We start from the raw sequence: 19,836 nt of genomic DNA, 5'->3' as shown, positions 1-19,836 counted from the left end.
CCTGAAGTGTTTTCCTTGTACTGCTTTCCTAACAGAAATTCTTAAGTTGTCTAAGTTTGATCATTTCTCCCTCCCGCATTCCAAATCCCCAAGCGGCTGATACAAAATTCCGATTACAGATTACACTTCTGATCAAGTGGCAATAAGGCAAACAAAACATATGAAGAAAGCGCATACTGCATTGCTGTTGTGGCCAGAATGGCATTTGCACTCTTAGCGCTGTTCTTTTCTACCTTTATCTGTGATACTACATAAACTTTGGGCTCTCAGGTCAAACTTGCAGACTTGGAACAAACCAACCTGCCACAGCCCAAGGTCTCCCTTTGCTTCCCTTTACCCTCAATTCTTCACGTGTATGATTAACCTTGGGCTTCTCTACAAATACACAGTAGTAGCAGTAGATGACAAACCAGAGTACTTACTACATGCTATGGAGTTCTCACTTTCCTCCAGAAATGATAAATGGTTTTTCAGTAATATCAAGTCATCAAGATAACCTAGCATTCCTAATACAACTCTAGGCTTTCACAGCACTATGAAAACATGACCTGAATAGTTAAACATCCTCAGGTAAGGAAAGTATTCCCATTTTACCTCACTGGGAAAAGACAAAGGTTAAGAAACTTCCCATAATGAAGTATCTAGAACTCAAGAATTCTTGCAACTCAAAAGTTTGTTCACAAACAGTAAAGGTTATTACACAAAATTTGTTTTCAAAAACCTAGGATGTATATTTATTGAACAATTCTGAGAACATTGGAAGTTTTCATAATTAGGATACTACAAAAAGGCATAAGTTTTTATGAAGTTGTATAAGCAAAGTTGCCTACAAGAAAGAACTAGTTTACCTACAGACAGCAGTTAAAGTATACATTGATTCACTACTGTTCTAATCAGAAAAGTAATGACAGATTATGACATACTGCAACATACAAACAAATATTTCTTAGTTAAAAATAACATCAATACAAAGATTGTTCTTCCCACTTCTATTGTTTTAGTTTGGTCTTGTTAGGAGCAGGTGGGCAACTCTTTTGTAGAGAAGAGATATCACCAGAAGTCTAAGTAGACCTGAAATAAATAAACTGTGTTTCAGCAAGTAATTTGTAGAATATTCATAAGCACGTAAAATATTTGGCATTCCATAAATGTAAGAGTGTGTAGAAAGATAGTTTTCACTTGTATCAAGATATGATACATAACTCAGTCACTAAAAACCTGACCTTGCCAATTATTCTTTATAAAATATGGCACCATCTTGATGCATTTAAGAATGCATCATGCAGAAACACAAGGTGATTCAAATTAATATGCAAAGAGATCACTATGAAACAACAAGAACTATTAAGTCTTGTTCCAAGTAATCTATTTTTAAAATAAAACAGAGATGACTCACAGTACTGTAACATTAAAATATATATAAAATTCTTAGTAACCAGAGATTAGTGCCCTAAGGTTGGCACAAGCAACTTATAAATGTCAGAAAAGCATGTAAACCTTGTTAATGTTTTCTGAAATTCATTTAAAGATAGAAACAGGTCCAAAAAGATGCCTGTCTAAATGCATTGCAATTACGTTACAATTATTTTCCAAATACACAGATATGCTCTGTCTTTTCTCAGCTCATTACTGACTCAAACAATTTGCCCTTCTGGGATCAATTGTTTGCTAATAAATAATTGTTTACAGTCACAAAATGATATTAAGGAGTATTCTTATTAGTTTTCCTTCTACAGTCTAATAAGATTCAAAACTAGCTGATTCCCAAGAGTCTAACCTTAACCTTGCTGTGTTTAACAGCCCAGGAAATGATGAACCATCTGTTTCAGAAAATAATGGAGGGCCAAGAGGAAATACTGTTTAATTGTAGATTAACCTCCTCATACGGCAGAATGAAGCATCTACAGAATTAGCAACCATAACTAGCAAAGAACAAAAATAACTGAAAACAGCTCTTAATATTACAAGACCAATAACAACAAGTATTCTTCTCTCACCTCTTTTTTTTAATACCTCCCAAATGTATCTATGAAGCAGAACCTGATTTTACAAGCAGAATCTGATTTTACAAGTAACTATGACAAATTATCTCTGGATTTTTTTTAAATGAGGAAAGCCACAGGAATAAGAACTGAAAGTTACATTTTTATTTTTCCCCCTCAGTATCAAAATTATTTTAAAACAAGCCTCTCCAAGTGAGTTATTCTTTTGCAATTTTCTCCCCACATCTGCACAGTTGGGAAATGGCTGCTCTGGAGCAATATACAAGTCACTTGAGAGGAAAAAAGGTCTTGAGGTTTTAGACTCAAGAACTCTGATCACTGATATACAGCTACTTATATATCCACTGAAGTAATAAACAATGGAGACAATGGTAAAGTATAAGACAATCTGAGTACTAAACGAAGAAATTAGCAGTGACAAACCACAAGAATCTGAAATTCTAAACTCACCCCCCGCTGGCAAGATGAAGAGTAGTGCAATTCTACAATATTTGTTTTTCTAAACATTCATGCCAAAGAGCTTAACAGAAATCCTTTACCTCTAATAATCAGTTAGCCCCATTTTGACAGCAACAATGACAGAAGAGTGTGTTAGAGGGCTGCAGTAAACTCCAAAACACAAGGACTGAGAAAGCCCTTTACTTGCTTTTACAAAACCTTCCTAGAACAGTACCCAAATTCACTCTGACTGTAACAGCTAGACACAGTCGGTGTGTTTCACTAATTCCATTAATCCTAAATTTTAAATATCCAAATACAGTAACTTCTACTCAAATTATTTTTGAATTCTTCACTTAATTTTTGAAGCAATGAGCTAGCAATAACTCCGTAGTTTCATATAATAGCATCTATTCAAAAGGGATAAGAGTTTGACATTCTTCTTCTACTAAACAACTAGGCACAATTTTATCCATGAGACGTCTATCAACCTACGGATATTGAAAGCTTGGGCGAACAAGATAAAATCAAATCCAACCCTACTGTCAAGCTGCACTATCTACTGGCATCAATAATGCTATTCATGAATTTAAGAAAATTAATAAATCTTGGGATGAATGCTCAGAAAGGCTCAAATACAGGTGAAGCATACTCACTTAGGTTTTGTTTCTGCATCTGTCACTTGGCGAATATAGATACCATCTTCAGGATGTTCAATGTCATCCATTTCATACATATATGAAGAAGCTATGGCAAGGGTGGTTCCATCATTGCTGAAGGCAAGTGATGCTATGCTTGTGGGATACCGATGGAACTGACACAGTCGTTTCTTATTAAAGGGATCCCAAATATTTACAAATCCATCAGAACCTCCTGAAAAATTAATTAACAAAACCTGTTCATAAATTATAACTGGGAGAACTGTAAGACTGAACACATACAGCAAAAGAGAAAAACTACCTGGAATTACTTTGTCACTCAAAGCACAAAGTTATATAGAGTTGAATAATGCAGAAGAGAGCACAATAAGTATTTTCTAAAATCTGTTAAAAGAATTAACTCTCACTACATAAAATAATTCAAAACCCTGCTCAAAGCAAGAAGTATGATTTAAAGGCCCAATAAAGTAAAGGCAAATCAAGTAAAGGCTGACCTGTTTAAATGAAAACCTAAAGGGGCCCATGCACTGAAAACATTTTTTGATACCAGTAAGTAATAAAAACTGAATATCAACTCTACCTGTAGCAAATGTGTTATGGACATTATGGAAAGAAATGGCATTAACTGGATAAATCTGCTCAATGTTATTCTCCTTCAAACGGTGACATTTGAATGCATATTTCTTCTTCTGTATTTCTGGACTTGGATCCAAGTATTCTACTGCAACACGACCTTCAATAGAACTTAAAACATAACCCTACCAAATAAAATTGGAGATATGCATTTTAGAAGTTTAGAATAGGAGAAAATATAACTTTTTTTAAACATGTAACTAATCTTTTACCATTCTAAATTCACATAAATAAAGTGTAAACAATCTTATGTTGTGTACAACTGGAAGTTATTTGTTACCACAGAGCCATGGCATCATCAATAAAATCTGCTTCTAATAAAAAGCTAATATAGGAAAAGCTTTCTGGGAAATTCTCACTGCACCACAAGTTAAAGCTTACAGTGAGGCTTCTAATTACTGCTACAGTTCCAAACACAGGTTGATTTGGAGGGGGGCAGAAATTAAGAGTTAATAGCTCCCTGTATTTGCTCACCTATCCCACAGGGCCTAAGTACCTCAAATATTATGGATACTCATGAGACCGTTTAGTTTCAGAATTGCATTACATTACAATTAGTTCAGAGCATTATACTGTCAACTAAATGCTCAAGGCTGAAACAGTATTTTCAGTGAAACTTGATTACAAAGGGGTGCCCACTTATGCAGTTAATTATAGCCCTGACTTACAGCAACTTAAGATTCTTGTATTAGAACTTCTGAATTAAACCTGTAACAGATCTTGTCAGAAATAGGTTTACAGTATCTACCTGTAGCACGATTCTTCAAAATCCAGACTATACTACAATCTGGAAGATCAATTTGTTATACTACAACTAGAACTGAAAAATCAAAAGAAAAAAAATTCATACCAGTTCCAGAACAAATAGCTAGGTCTCCTAATGCCTGTAATTCCACTGCTTACACTGGGAAACTCTTCCACATTAGTTCTTGCTTATGTCAGGGTAAACTGATCTTGCTTTACCTCAAAAAGGGCTAGAAACTGCAGATACAGTATGTTAACCTACGTGGAATAGCAGTATGATCACCTAAATTGTACAATTCCATCTAGATAACGGGTCATCAGGTCTTGAGTGTATGACAGTCAGATTTGAAGAAAGAAAATAAAAGGAAGGAAGGAAAATATAAGCCATATTCACATAATTTTTATCCTATCCTTGTTGAAGAATCTAGGGCTACAATGCATAAAAGCAACAGAACAACTCCTAGTCTATTTTTCCCTCTTCTACTGCAACTTCTTTGCAGTTTTTTGAAGGTTATACACCAGTATTGTGATGTATTAAATAACCAGTTTAAAACAAAGTTATCAAGGAGAAAAAAAAAGAATTTGAGAAAAAGTAAATGAGAAAAACATTCTGGTGAGTAGGGGTGGCAAATATTCCTAGGCTATACTGTTCTTCAAAAGAGAATCTGGAACAAGCAGCGTCAACATTTTTTTTTTAAAGAGTTCAATTCTGACATCATAAAGATCAAAAATATTGTTTTAAATGAGAGAAAGAGGCAGAAAGCTTAAAAAAATAACCCACCACCTTTCCTAAAAAAATATTCCACAGAAGTACAATTACTGCCATGATTCCCATACCTGTTTATTTGGAAATGCCCTGATACAGCGAGTCTGATACTTCAGGCTCGATTCTCTTCGCTGCTGAACATAGCCCATGTTCCGCAAATCCCACACCAGCACTCTCCGACCTGCTGTCCCCACAATTAGTCTATCTCCAGACACAGACAGCGTATACACCTTTTAAAAAAAGATTACAACATTATACACTTATTAACCTGGATATCCATGGTTCCTTGTACATACAGCATCAGCAATATACAATAAAAAACTATTCAGTCCATAGCTACAGATTCATTTCCCTTTCACTTCAGTTTATAATTCAAATTTGGGATAAACTGCAGTAGTGTGCAGTCAGTTACTGATCAAACACCAATTCAGCATTTCAAAAGCTCACCCTTAACTCTGCATGCTAGTACATGCCTTCAAATAAAGCTTAACGCAGTATCATCCTATATATAACTGATTTACAAAAATATTTATGAATATGTACTTGTGGAATTTTAAGTTTCAAGCATATTTGTTCAACATTTTTATTAGTCTCTAGATCACAGTGATATCTAAATAACATACCATACATGAGATTTCTGCCTTTGCCTGGTATTACCCTGTTCTAAATTCCATATGTGTTCAGCAGTATTTCTATTTACATATAAAAGTGAAATCAATATTATTCAAGTCTTCCTCACATTATTTTAAGCGCTAAACAGATAGCAGATTTCAAGCTAAGAGAAAAACATGCACAAAGTAATTGGGAAAAAAGGCTATGGAAATTAGAATTCATCTTTACTCGACATGCACCGCTTGCAATCTGCATGACTGGGTCATGATCATGCACTTCAGTCCTACAGTACTACATCATATTCTTTTTGCCTTTTTTTTTTTTTTTAAACAGAACACCTTATTACTTCAACTTGAACTTCATGTTAATAAAGGGAAATAAATCATCAAGAAAACATTAAAATCTAATTCAATGTACGCTTCCATAAAACTAAATGAAGTTGACTGAAGCAATATACTTGACACCCATTAAAAAATTATGGCTTGGAACTTCAACTCAACTCAACATTGGCTCAGTTTCTAACTTTTGTTTCTCAAATTTCTCATGAAAGTATTCAGCATATAAATCATTTAGTTTCCAACTATTATTTGAGATGCAGTTATCTGAGAACATGTCAAAATAAATCATTTGATCAAAAACTCTGCACTATTAATTAAATTTCAAGTTGCTAATACACAAGCAAGATGGAATCCAGCTACCTAATAGTTGCGCCGTCACTGAGCTGTTAACATGAGTAACAAGGTAAAACAAAAACAAGCTTTTACAGAAGTGATCTAATGAAGCTAATATATAGGAAGTAGATACTGTAAATATCTCAGAACTAGAATGAAAAGCGTAGGAGATCTGATATTCTGCCAGGATTTAATTTACAATTGGCATGTGCTTGTACAATATAACTGAAGCAATTGATTTCACTTTCCAGTTCTCTGATAAAGCCCAATAAAGCTACTTGTTTCTGTTAAGACTGCACTGAAACATTAAACAAAGTAACTTTTGTGACGATTTACTATAAACATTTCTGCAGATCCTATGTTTTCAAAAAATTAGTTTTTAATATAAAGCAAACATTAAGCTATTAACTATCTGACAGGTGTGTGTGTGTGTATATGTATGTATATATATATACACACACACACGTATGAAAATAAAAATAAAGCTTCCTTTAACTAATACACATTCACTAGGCATACATTCTTGCTTTAAACAGTATGTTTCTCACGAAAGTTCACATAAAAACATGAAAGTTCATATGAAAGTCACCTAAAATTTCTGATGATCTCAATTGCCAAATTCCATTTAGGTACTAAAAGGAAAAGAAAACTGAGCCAAGGGTAATTACACACTTTAACAAGACAGCCTTTTAAATTTCCCTTTCCAATTGATATAAAAATGGATCCAAAAATATTAACAAACATTATATTATATAATTTTTATGCAGGTATGGAAACAAAAGCATAAAGAACATTAAATATCTTAAATCTTCTTTACAAACTGATGTCACACCTGTATAGTAAGTATTCTTTCTACACCACACAATCATAAATCAAATGAAACCATTGTCATGCAGTTGAGTAGGTGTATGCATTTATCAAAAGCAGTATTAAAAAAAATGACATAATGAACCTTGCTGAACCAATAAGCAGCTTGATTCACTGTGGCTGTCCATTATATGATATTCTGCCAGCAATTTATCACAGTTCTTTACATGCTACACACAACTATAAATCAAAACTAGAAATAATGCAATTACTTTATTCTGAACAAAGGTCTTGCCAGAAGTAGATTCAGCTATGTTGTGACAAAAGTAATAGCTATTTAGATGCAATACAGAACATAATGATGGCTCATAACTATAACTTCACAATGTATTTTAACAGAACTAAATGAAACCTAAAAACAGCATAGGCAAAAAAATATTCACATGTAAAATTACCCAGCAATCCAGCCTATGTTTAGGAGTTTATGATAACAAGAAGAAACTATTTTCTTGTAATTCTATTAGTGACATCACTGTAAGCAGTATAAAGATTAGCATACCACATCACCATTAGAAAAAGTTTAAGACATTATATTTTGCCTTTTTCTTCTTGGTCTGTCATTACTACAGAGTATTAGAAGAGTATTAGGAGAATGCCTTAATTTACTACGCATTAGTACAGCCACAGGTAACTTGCAATACAAGCAGTTCTGTCCAATCTTTTATTTCAAAGAAAAAAACAAATACTATTCTAGGAAGAGTAAGTGGCCTCCTACTATAACTTTATACACATTTTTAAATAATCAGACCTTATGACTGCCAGAATCTGATCTCTACAAATCTTAATATTTAGTTGTAATATGCACCATCCCTGTCTTAAGGAAGTTCATAAAATTAATAACTGCCTCAATTTCAAATGCTGGATTTGTTAAGTTTTCCTTCCTCAATTGTGTTTTAAAGTATAAGGATTTGGTAGATCACAATTGCTAAGAATTAAGTTATGCTTTCTTAGTGATAAACACTCAAAACCTTAACCTGAAATCTTGCCATATTAACCGAGTATTATTTTGAACATTTCAATTTGCAAGATGCATTCTCACAGCTTAAAAATATCAGAAGTAACTTTTCATATTCAGGCTTCACAGTTAAGACAGCATGCTGTACACTGATGTTTAACCAGTCACTGGATGCACTATTTAACTATTTAACTATATATTTAACTATTTATTTATTTATTTTATTACCTGGGATACAGTATCTAGTACCTACCTTTTCAGGTTGAGAGAAAGTTCCTGCATTGCAGGGAGTTCTGGGATCCCACAATTTAACTGTTTGATCCCAGCTTCCAGTCACCATTACATTCACTTCTGGGCAATACTCAACGCATCTGATAGGAGCATCATGGGCACCAACAAGGTTTTCTGTATGAGAAAATACAGTCTATGGTAACTTTATTGGCTCCACAAATCTTCAAAATATGTTGTACAAAGTATAAAAAAGCACACATTACTGCAGTAACAACACACCATCTTCTGACGTTCCCATGGATGCATTAATATGCTAGGATTCCCTTTAAAGATTGCTCATTCTTCAAAAGCATAATTTTCAAAGATCAGACACATTAAATTTAGACTTGTCTCCTGAGATTATCAAAGGATATTAACAATTTTAGGCTGCCACACAAAGATCTACAGAGGTATAAAGTGTTAAGTATCCACTTGATATCACTACCTGTGATGCAGACACTTAATACAGAAAGCTGAATGAGATTTAAGCTTGCATACATTAACAGTAGGACAAAAGAAAAGAATTACGGTTAATATAAGGACTTCTAGTAACTCATCTATAATAAAATTATTTAATTTTACTTTGTTAGGATTTCACACAAGTTTGCCAAGCTCTGGCCATTGGCTGATTTCGGCACATTATACATGCCTCAGGCTGATATTATCTTTCTTCCCCCCCCGCCAAAGTTAGACAAAGTAGCTCCATAATCTGCAGCAATAAGGCACTGGAAAAGTCTGTGTTTAATTCCAGCAGTGTTTTCTTACAGGCAAACATAGTATAAGGCTATAAAATTTGAAAAAGGAAGAACTTTATGCTAAGGACGTACATTTTGCCATACTTGTGAAAGACCATTCTAAATATTATTAAAACACAAACCTTTGAAAATAACTCAGAGATTTAGTAGAGCTTAGCAATTTCTCCCCATGAGATACACATGGAAGAGCAGCACTGTCATCAGAAATCCAACTCAAGAAGTCCTACAACAAGTATCTACCAAACTTTCTAGAAAACTGACAAACTCTTTCACAGCACTATATGATACCTATAAGGGCCGATAGTTGTTCTGCTAGATAAAGGTACATATGGTTTTTGAAGATCCAACCATGCTGAGGAGCCCTAAAACATCAGTGTGACAGGTATATAATGGTTTCTTACAGTCAATTTTCATCTTAAGGTAAATTAAAAAAATACATATGTAAAATAAATAGTGAATATTCATCACTGTATAAGTAAAACCCCTAGAAGTTTGGCAGGGACAGATGAGGTCCTTCTGTTAAAGGTATTGCAGCAGAGTCTTTAATTGCACCAAAAGGAATCCTGCCTGTTCAGTGCCCTGCACAGTTCTACCTTGGTGATGAAAGAGGGCTGCAGAGCAGTGTTGAGCACTAACAGTGAGAACTGAAATCAACAGGAGCTGTACCCTGAACATCAAATACAGCATATAATGCAAAAGTGTTGTGAAAACAGACACTCTAAGCATCTTACCTTTGGTGTATGAGGTTTTTAAAAAATATTTTCCGATTTAACTCTAGGTACCTTAGCACCCATTTCTACAAACAAGGACAACCCACAGACACGTTGTCAACATAAATGATGTTTGCAAAGCATAAAGATTAGCTTCACATAAAAGTCAAAGGATAATTTTTTAACTTCAAAAGACAAGCGAGTGAGCATCAATTATTAGAAGCGATGAATACGGTAGGTATTCTATGGAAAAAACAGCATGCTACTGTATGTCATAAGCGAAATAACCATAAGCTTCATATGCACGAAAGCAAACAGCCACCTGACTTCTGATTCAGGTAGGACACAACCTTAACAATAATTTTTACATCAGGAGGCAGTGGATGAGAGAGGAAATCATAAGTCAATGCCACTGTACTTTACCTTCCAAGCAACAAAAAGCTGTAGGAACCATATATACCTTTATTGAGGCTAGATGTTCACCTGGGTCCCCCTTCATCCTGCTAGACATTTTCCAGGGCTAGAATGACACTAATTTTTAAACTACCATTATGAAATGCACAGAAGCAAATGTGACTTTCTCACAATGTTTCTGACTGATCAAGTAACATACTTGTACCACTAACCAATATATATGAAGAGGTTTATCAATTAAAACCTGAACTACTGCTAAAAAGAAATATCCCCCATCTGGAGAACTATAAACACTTTTCACTGTTTTAAATCCTAAGTTTAGTTTAATTGTTCCAAAGAGCCCACTTATAGAAATCAATCTGTTTACCTTGGTCCGTGTTTAGATCATGCATTTTCAATTGCTGATCTAATCCTCCACTCCAGGCATGGGTTGGATCCTACAAAGGAAGAAATTTCATCTTACAGCATTCATTAAGTATCCCTGACTGATACACATTTAGTCTCTTGGACACATAACAAATGATTTTTTTTTCCTTTTAAGAATTTTGGGAAGATGGAAATTAAGATATAACAGTTAAGACGTGGCCCAGATCTTAACTGGGCAGATGGAACAGGCAGATAACAGAAGCTTTAAAAATGTTCAAGGGAAGCACTTTGACCTATACGACTTTTTTTTATATTTAAAAGGAAAACTAAAAAATAATGAAGTTAGAGGCTATATCAAGCCATTTTCATTTCTGTAATAGAAAAACACACAAAATGGTTGTTTCTAAATGACTGCCAAGTCAGTTCCAATTGATGTGTATTCCTTTTAAAACTAATTTAGACGCCAGAAAGCATATGAAGACCTGTGTGTTGATCTGCAGTACAAAACCAGTTATATGCCAAAACAGCTAGTAAAAAAAAAAAAACTCACAAGTAGAATTAAAAATTTAAATTGATCCTTATAACATACAGTAAGACATCAAGATCAAGTCACCAGAAGACAAGGCAGAATAAAGAAAAAAAAAATACTGCTTGAAACTTTCTATTTCATATATTATATAAAACCAAAAGAGGAAGTGTCACCAATCCGGTGTACAAAAATTAGAGAAAGCAAGTATTTGGCAAATGGTTCATTTGGAACAATGAGCCACTGTTTCCTAAACTAGTCAGCATGAAAAGGTTAGACAGACAGACAGAAAGTAATTGACGATAGGGAAATTTACTGTGAAAGATTTTTGGGAATACACTACCAATGCAACTCCTTTTAAGGAGCACGCAAACAATTTACCATACCATTGCAGGAAAAGGATAAACAAACCCAAATTATTTCTTCTACCACAGGTAAAAATACATATGCAGGCAGTTATGTCAAAACTGTTTGTAGGGTTTTTTGGCTATTGTGTTTTTAATTTTTTAAAAAAGTAAATTATGTTTGTGTCTGCACCCTTCACAGAAAATATAGACTTAGGACTAGAAGACATTCATTAAAAAAGAACAGTAATTAGCATAAACCCAGATAGGAACTATCCATTTAATTTGATGGAGTAAACAATTTCTCATATACCTTAGGCACTATAAATCCAAAAAACATCAGAACGGACTTACATAAAAAGCACAGTCAAGGACAGCTCCTGAATGTTGATATTTGAGTCTCATGGTGTTGGCAGGAACATCATAGAGCCGGACAGTTGTGTCCCAGGATGAAACAAGCAGAAACTGAGATGTATTTGGACTAAACTTTACCGATGAAATACCATCATCTGGAGTTTGGTTTAGTTTGAACTCGTTTGACCCTGTCATCTGAAGAAATGATGATAAAGCATAGGTATAATTTTAGTGCTAACTAGAACATTAGCCCAGCAAGATAGTCAAATCACTGATACATCTTAAGGGTAATTTAAGGGAAACATGAGAAGTTTGCTAGCTTTTCCACAGAAAGTGGAGAACATCCAGATTTCTGACAAAGTGTTTAAAATCGAAGATACTAATCACTGTGTCCTCAATGAATTCCTCCTGATAAGGTAAGCTTTAAAGTTTAAATACCAAATAAAATATGAAATAAATAGTACAGGATTCTGACAACAATTACTGTATTTAAGCTTAGATATATAATATTGTTACTTACAAATGTATTCTTTCCCTACACAGACTACGATCTACATGCAGTATAAACATATTTTAAAAAGTAGATAATCATAAATTACTGTAAGCATTAAGAAGTTGCTTTAAAAAAAATGCAGGCAGAAAGGAGTCTGATTTGAACTATCCTACAAGAAGCATTCCTGATTTGGTAGGACTTTCCTAAACTTCCAAGATTTGCAACTAGATCCCCTTTTAAATAACTTCTGGTTCTCTGAAACTTTCCAGTACTTCAGCTTCCATAAGTGCTACAAATAGCTCCAACAAAAAAGCTTTAAGTTTTTCTTCTTAGAGTCTAAACACTGTCAGATAAGAAAGGAGGATTAAGTACTGAAATGTAGATCAAATGTGTAAATGCAGGGCAACAGGAAAAAAAAAAACAATTCAGTAACAGATTAATGACTCTAAAGATAATTGCAGCAGTCACACTTAATAAGACTAGCTGCGTGTACAAAAATTCAAAGGAGAGCTGAGGCTATGAGCAGCAAGTGTCATCTAGAAAGACAGTAAGATCTTGCAAATGCTCTAAATGAAGAAACTGTTCATTATATGTACACCGACAAAATCTCCAAAACCTTTTAAAATGCATTCCAGGGCCTTAACAGTACGTTTCCCCTTTGGGAAAAGGGCCAAGAAATGAATGAAGCCCAGATTTTCTTCAACACTATCACTCCTGAAATTCTATGGACAATGGCAGAGTTGAGATTAGACCTCTGACAACAAATCAAGAAGCAAAGTTCAAATTCAGCGTACAGTTATTCCATTTCAACATTTTCAATCACTGCAAACAGTCAGGTTGAATAAGATGTGAGAAGTACACATTCTTATGCCAGAAAAATTTCCTAAGCAAGAAATTCTTTTGAAGGGTGCCTTACAGAACACTTCCTTCCCCTCCCCCCGAAAAAACGCACACACAGATATATTTAAACACCTTCTACTATTTAAACATTACATAAAAAAAGCTCATAAGAACAGGAAATAAAAACTACTTTCTTCACCTTTTTTCAGCTGAGTTTTGAGATTCCTTGGCCAAAAGACAGACATACTTGAGCATCTGCCACATTCATTACCATATGAATACTGGTAAAGTATTCACCTTTATCACACTTTAAATGGTGAAATGTACCTAAGCTAGTATTTCAGATGTATATAAAAAGACAAAAGAACTAAAGGAATAAAAAAAGAGCAAAGCAATTAGACCGGACACACTAATTATCTTGTCTACTCGTGGCGGACGACTTAAACAAAAGCATGAGATTTGAGGTGCCTGGTACAAGTTAAAAGTCACCCCAAAAGCAACAACAAGCAGTGGCCCAGGAAGCAGGCTCACATCAGAAAGCCGAAAGGACCCTCTGGTGATATTTTTAATCCAGAAAAACTGTGCCAATATTGGAATATATACATAACCTATTACCAGTCTTTTTCAAAAAAGTCATCTCATACCAAGAGCACCGCACATTTTCAAAACTGCAGCTCCTTCACAAAAGGGACACTGAGTAACAGCAGTAATCGTCATGCCTATCTCAAGTAACGAAGTGCTGATACAGTTTCTTAGCACCACGCGAGATATTTCATAAAGCACATATAGTGAAGAAGCGCACTGATGAAATCGTGATGTTAAGTACAAGATGCATCTTAATGGGCCTGAAAACCCTTTTAGCCAAAGAAATGTGAAATCACTGTGATTCTATAGCTCCTCTTAACATATTACACTGAAAAGCTTAAGCAGAAGAGGAAAGTCTCCGGAACGAAGCAGCACGCTTCGGGGAAGGCGATGTCACGCCAGCCCGAGCGCAGCCTCCTCCGAGCCGGGGCGCTGGCAGTACCGTTTTCATAATGCACGAGTTGCCCTCGCTGCTCGGGACAGCGCCGAGACCAGGCTTCCTCCTGCGGCAGCAGCGGCTCACGGAAGCACCGAGGCGGCGGCGGTCCGGCGGTCCGGAGCAGCAACGCGCGGTGCGGGGAGCTGCGGGGGAGGCGAGAGCGTGAGAAGGGCCCGAGGAGGCCCCGGGAGCCCAGAGGCAGCGGCCGGGGCGCCCGAGCAGAGCCGGGCGGGGAACGGCACTACCGGCCCGACCCGGCGCGCAGCGCGGCACCGCCCGCCCCACGCCGCAGGCCCGGCCCTACTGCGTAGGCCTCGGCGCCGCCGCGCCGCGCCGGGAGAAGCGGAAGCCTGCCCGCCCGCCGGCCCGGCACGACCCAGCCCGATCCGGATCCCGATCCGGATCCCGGATCCCGGATCCCGGATCCCGGCCCCGCGGGCAGAACCAGCCTTACCTCGCCGCTCGGTTACAGCGCCTTCGGCCTAGCAACAACCGCCGCCGCCGCCACCCTCGCCCTCGCGCGCGCGCTCCCGCCAGCCCCGCCCCACCGCGCCACGCCGCCTCCCCATTGGCCGGTTCGAAAGGGCGACACGACGCGTCCCGGCGTGCCCCGCGCGACTACAACTCCCGGCGTGCCATGCGCGGGCCGCCTCCCGCCTGCCCCGCGCCTGCCGGCAGGGTCTACAAGTCCCGGCGTGCCGCTGCGGCGACGCCGGAAGGGCGCGGCCCCGGCGGGACGGGCATGCCGGGACTCGTAGTCCGCCGCGGGGGAGCGGGGCGGGCGGTCCCGTGGCGGAGGGGTGCCGCCGCTTGCCCTTCGCATTAGTTACGTTAATTGTCAGTCATCCGGCAGCCCAGGCCCGGCCCCGGCCGCTGGGGCTTAACCGCGGTTAACAGCAGTGCGGCCGCACCGGGGGGCCCCGGCAGCCGCCTCCCACCCCGCACCGGGGCCCCCGCGGCGGCGGCCGGGCCGGGCCGGGGCCCAGCTGGCAGCGGCGGCCCTCGGGGCGGGGGGGGGAGCTGGCGGTGCTTGCGGGTGGCCCCACGGCCGCGCAGGCCGGTTTGCCCCGCGCAGGAGCGGCGCACCGCACCGCGGGCCGGAGAGCGGAGGGTTCCCCGAGTGCCGCCTTCGCGGCGGCCGCCGCCCGCGGAGCGCGTGGGGCAGCCCTGGCTGCGGGCGTTGGTGACCCGGCGGGCCGGGCCCGCGGCGCCGTCGCCCCGGGGTGGTAATAGTAACAAGGAACCCGGCGCACAGAGTGCGGGTACGGAACATCTGCGTGCAGATCCCAGCATTTACCCAGCCCTGGCATTAAAAGTTGCCATGGCCATGTGTCGCAGCCGTCTTCGCTCGGGCGGCCGCGAATTTGATTTCCAGCTACGCGACAAGAAATGTTCACCGCCCCCCTCGTTGCAGTCGCGGTAGCTAGAGGCACCGCCGGGCTCTGGGATTCCAGCTGGAATTTGTAATTTTAAATAACGTTCGTTGTAGGGAAGGGAATGCTCAAAATCCTTCCTCTCCTCCTCGCATTTATCATAACCTCGCCGTATTTATTTTTTCGGATCTTTCCTTTCTTTTTTTTTCGTTACATCGTAAATATAGCCTCATCTCAATTGTATACGGTTATTGCTACTTTAAATATCCGCCTGCATTAAGATCCGGCGTTAACCACGGAACAGGTGGCCGTGATAAAACATGCGGCGGCGCCTGCAATTTAAATAGCACTTGACGAAGTAGTTACTTTTTATTTAAACGGTTCACTTCATCCTCTGTGGAGAGGAAGCCGTGGGAGGTTTGGTACCAGGGAGAGGAGCCGGCCACCGCTACGGTCCGTCCAGCCCGAGTGTCACGTTTCTGCCAAAGGAGCTGCCATCCTCCGCGGGGGCCGTGGCATGCGGCGGAGCACCGCGCACCCCCTCCGCGCCGCCCCGCGGGCCGAGCGCTGCCGACGGCCGCCCGTGGCCCTGCCCGCGGCGCGGTGCGGTGCGCTGGCCCCGCTGCCCTCCGCGCCGCCTCCCGCCCGCCCGTCCCGGCTAGCGGGGGCAGGGCCCGCCGGGCACCGCGGGGAGGAGGCGCGAGGCCACCGCGACGGCAGGGCGGGGGGCAGCGGGCGGGGGCCAGAGCCGCGCCGCATCCCCCGGCAGCCGCGCTCCCCGCCGGAGGCACCCGATCGAGCTGGCAAGTTTACAAACGAGGCTTAAAACGTTTTATTCTTTTCTTTAAAAATATTTACAGATCTGAAATAACGCTTTTTAATTAATTTGCTTTCAAGTGGCAGGATAAGGGGCGGGGGCGGGCGGCGCGCTGGCAGAGCCCCGGGCCGGCGCCGCGGCTCTCCGCGGGCGCGTCCCTCCCCGCGGCCCCCCGCCCGGCCCCGCTCCGCTCCCCCCGCCCGCGGCCCGCTGCCGCCCGCCGGCGCGGGGCCGCGGGGCGGCGCGGCCCGACGGGGCGGCCGCGGCCGGCGAGGAGGCGACTCAGTAGTCGATCTTGTTGTAGAGGTTGTAGAGGGGTAAGGCCGAGAGGTTGCTGCCGGGGTAGTAGAGAGGGGCCGGGAAGGCGATGGACCGGGGCACCGGCACCCGGAGGAGGGAATTGTCTCTGAACACCAGCGGCATGCCCACCAGAGTCTGCGCCGAGGCGTGGGCCATGTTGGCCGCCTCCAGCTCGGCCGAGAGCTGCCGTTTCCACTTGTTCCTGCGGTTCTGGAACCAGGTCTTCACCTGGGTCTCGGTGAGCTGCAGGCTGGAGGCCAGGCAGGCCCGCTCGGAGCTGCTCAGGTAGCGCTTCATGTCGAAGGTGGACTCCAGCTGGTAGACCTGGCTGCGGCTGAACACCGTGCGCGTCTTCTTCTTGGCGGCGCCGGCCTGCCGGTCCCCGCCGTCGCGCTGCCGGTCCCCGCCGGAGGGCGAGGAGGGCCCCAAGGGCTTCTCCTTCTCCTCCTTAAAGTCCTGCTGGGACGGCGAGAGGAAGGGCGGCCGCTCCGCGCCGGCCGCCGCGGCCGCTCCGCTCCCCTTGGCGTTGCCTGCAACAACGGGGGACAGAGCGGGGATGGCACGGCGGGCCCGGCACCGGCACACACCGCACACACACACACCCCCGACGGCGGGCCCGGCACCGGCACTCCCCCCCGACGGCAGGCCCGGCACTGGCATCCCCCCCCGACGGCGGGCCCGGCACCGGCACATACCGCACACACACGTCCCCTCGACGGCGGGCCCGGCCCTGCCCCCCCCCCCCCCCCCGACGGCGGCCCGGCGGAAGGCCGGCCGGGACAAGCCCCCCACTCCACCTGCCAGCCAGGTGCGCCGGCCCCGAGCAAGCACGCCGCCGCCTCCGTTCCCGGTGGAAGCAGCACCCAGGCCGGGGAAGGCACCCTCCTCTAGGCTATACCGTCCCCCCAGCACACGTGTGGGCTGCATATAGACACACCGATGCATAGATATGCACGCCTCGGTGGAGACAGCTGAGTACCAGGCTAGGAGGTGCTTCTCTACTCGACGCGAGCTGCCAGATCTTGCTTTATAGCACTGCATTTCACAGGCCGTTTAGGTAGAAATAACGCCAAAAGCAAACACCTTTCTTCCCCTGACCCGAGCGCTGTAAACGGGAAGGCTCGTAGAAAACTGGCGTTGTCCCTCGCGTGAAACGGCGACGCGCGCTTCCTCCGAGGAAGACCAACCCGGGCGGGGAGGCCGCGAAGGAGGAGGAGGACAAGCCACCCTGCTTTTCTGCAGGAATTTCCCCCGCCTCCCGCCACGGCCACAAGTACCGCGAACGGCGAAAAGCAGCGGCCCGAGCCGCCGGCGCACGACGGCGCGGACAGGCCGGGCCGCGGCCGCAGCGGCGGGGCCGAGCGCGCCCCCCGGGTGTCCGCCCCCGCCCGCCCGCCCGCCCGGTACTCACCGAGGCAGGCGAAGCCGAGGGGCTGGTGCTTGTGGCACGTCTCCTTGGGGCCGGGCGCCTCGGGGCAGAAGCAGCCGCGGTGCCGCCAGCTCTCCTCGGGCTCCTCGTCGTCGGAGGACAGCGAGAGGTTCCGGGGGCGGGCGGGCCAGGCGGCGGCCGCCTTGGTGCCGGGCTCCCGGCCGCCGCCGCCGCCGCTGCCCAGGATGGACTGGATGGTGAAGGTGGAGAGCGGAGCGACGGCCGGACAGCACTTGCTCGGGTCTTCTTTGCTGCTCATCCTGGGCTCATAAGAAAGAAGGGGAGGAAGGCTCCCCCTTTAGAGGCGCGGGGCCGGGGGGCGGCAGTCCGCGGCGGGCTGGCGGGGGCTGCTGCGGGGGGGTCGGCGCGCCGCGGCCGGCTCTCGCCGCGCCTGCCCAGGCGGACTGCATGCTCCGTCCCCCGCGCCCCTAGTGATCGGCGGGCGGCGGGGCTTCATTTGCATGGAGGTGGCCTCCGCCGCGCCAATCACGGCGGCGGCGGCGGCGGCGGCAAGTTTGGGAGCCGGCGGCGCCCGGGGGGGCCCGCGCGGCCGGCGGCGGGAGGCCGCAGCCCGGCCCCGGGGGAAGCGCCCGCCGGGCCTCCGCGCCCTGCGCCCCTTCGGGCCGAGGGGCCGCGCCGGGCAGGCGGGAGGAGCACCGGCGCCGCGCCGGGAGCTGCGCCCCGCCGTCCAGCAGCGAGCGAGGGCGAGGCGCGGCGGCCCGCGGGGGAGCCTCCTCCGCCGCGGCGGGCAGCACACGCCCCGGGGGAAGCCTTCGCGGGCCGGGAGCCGGGGCGAGGGCGGAGGGGGGGACCGCGCTCCGGGGCCTCCGCAGAGACTCTGCCAGGGGCCGGGGCTCGCCCCCTCGCAGGGCGTGGGCGGCCGGATTGCGGCTCCCCCGCCGCCCCCTCCCGTGGGAGGGCAGATACCCACCCGGGAGCCCGTGCTCGGGCCGTGGGAGAGGAGCCGCTGCGCGGGGCAACAGTCGCTGTGCCGCGGCTGCCTCCAGGCCCACGCGGGCTCCTCCCGGCTGCGCGGCCGGGCCGAGGGGCGGGCGGGGACAGGGCGCCGGGCAGGCCCTGGCGACCCCCCTCCTCCAGGCCCGGCCCGGGGCTGCGGCTTGCCCGCCCCGTCGGGGCGCAGCGCCAGGGCCGGGGCCGCCTCGGCGCGGAGCCCGGTGAAGCGGCTCCCCGCAAGCGGGGCCGGATCCGGGGCGCTGCCCAGAGCCCCGTCCAGCCCCGGCTCCACTGGGCCGCGGCGCCGGGGCTATTTGCGGGCCTTGCTGAGCCCTGCGCCGGGCTCTGCGCAGCGCCGGTTTGGGAGCAGTTGGGGCCGAGCGGGCTGTGCCGTCTGTCGGGCTGGAGACCCGCGCACGGTGCCGGAGCACAGCGCTCACGAACGGCGCCGAGCAAACAGCGCAGCGGAGCTACCGGAGCCCCGAGCCCGACGGGGAGCCCTTCCGCCGGGAGAGGCGA

At 45.1% G+C, this 19,836-nt stretch overlaps 2 protein-coding genes across 3 annotated transcripts in view; both read right to left on the bottom strand.

Annotated features, from left to right (window-relative positions):
- Nucleotides 1-706: 706 nt before the first annotated feature.
- On the bottom strand, nt 707-15,024 carry BUB3 (BUB3 mitotic checkpoint protein). Of its 2 annotated transcripts, XM_026115847.2 has the most exons (9): nt 14,899-15,024; nt 14,448-14,587; nt 12,088-12,282; nt 10,865-10,934; nt 8,602-8,753; nt 5,315-5,473; nt 3,681-3,858; nt 3,098-3,314; nt 707-1,071 (listed from the first exon to the last, which is right to left on the bottom strand). In XM_026115847.2, the coding sequence occupies exons 2-9, from the start codon at nt 14,454-14,456 to the stop codon at nt 1,062-1,064; spliced, it is 990 nt and encodes a 329-aa protein (XP_025971632.1). In that variant the 5' UTR covers nt 14,457-14,587; nt 14,899-15,024; the 3' UTR covers nt 707-1,061. The 2 variants fall into 2 exon arrangements, with proteins under 2 accessions (XP_025971632.1, XP_025971633.1); XM_026115848.2 differs by lacking the exon at nt 707-1,071 and having other exon boundaries at nt 3,094-3,314.
- A 1,855-nt stretch (nt 15,025-16,879) lies between these two features.
- HMX2 (H6 family homeobox 2) overlaps nt 16,880-19,836 on the bottom strand; it is a 6,397-nt gene continuing 3,440 nt past the window's right edge. The window contains exons 2-3 of the mRNA XM_064514482.1: nt 18,346-18,623; nt 16,880-17,464 (exon numbers count right to left, since the gene is read on the bottom strand). Of these exons, the coding sequence (XP_064370552.1) occupies nt 16,917-17,464; nt 18,346-18,622 (825 nt within the window). The 5' untranslated portion in view covers nt 18,623 and the 3' untranslated portion in view covers nt 16,880-16,916. The remainder of the gene's footprint in view (nt 17,465-18,345; nt 18,624-19,836) is intronic.

The sequence above is a fragment of the Dromaius novaehollandiae genome, chromosome 6 (assembly GCF_036370855.1).
Source record: "Dromaius novaehollandiae isolate bDroNov1 chromosome 6, bDroNov1.hap1, whole genome shotgun sequence".
Taxonomy (NCBI): domain Eukaryota; kingdom Metazoa; phylum Chordata; class Aves; order Casuariiformes; family Dromaiidae; genus Dromaius; species Dromaius novaehollandiae.
This window is presented reverse-complemented; position numbering and strand designations above follow the sequence as displayed.

Excerpts from the sequence above, each read along its gene's own strand:
- BUB3 (XM_026115847.2), bottom strand. Across the intron at positions 10,935-12,087 it reads TCCTTGACTGTGCTTTTTAT|GATCCAACCCATGCCTGGAG; the intron begins GTAAGTCCGTTC and ends CTTCCTTTGTAG. Across the intron at positions 8,754-10,864 it reads TGATCTAAACACGGACCAAG|AAAACCTTGTTGGTGCCCAT; the intron begins GTAAACAGATTG and ends TTTCTCATACAG.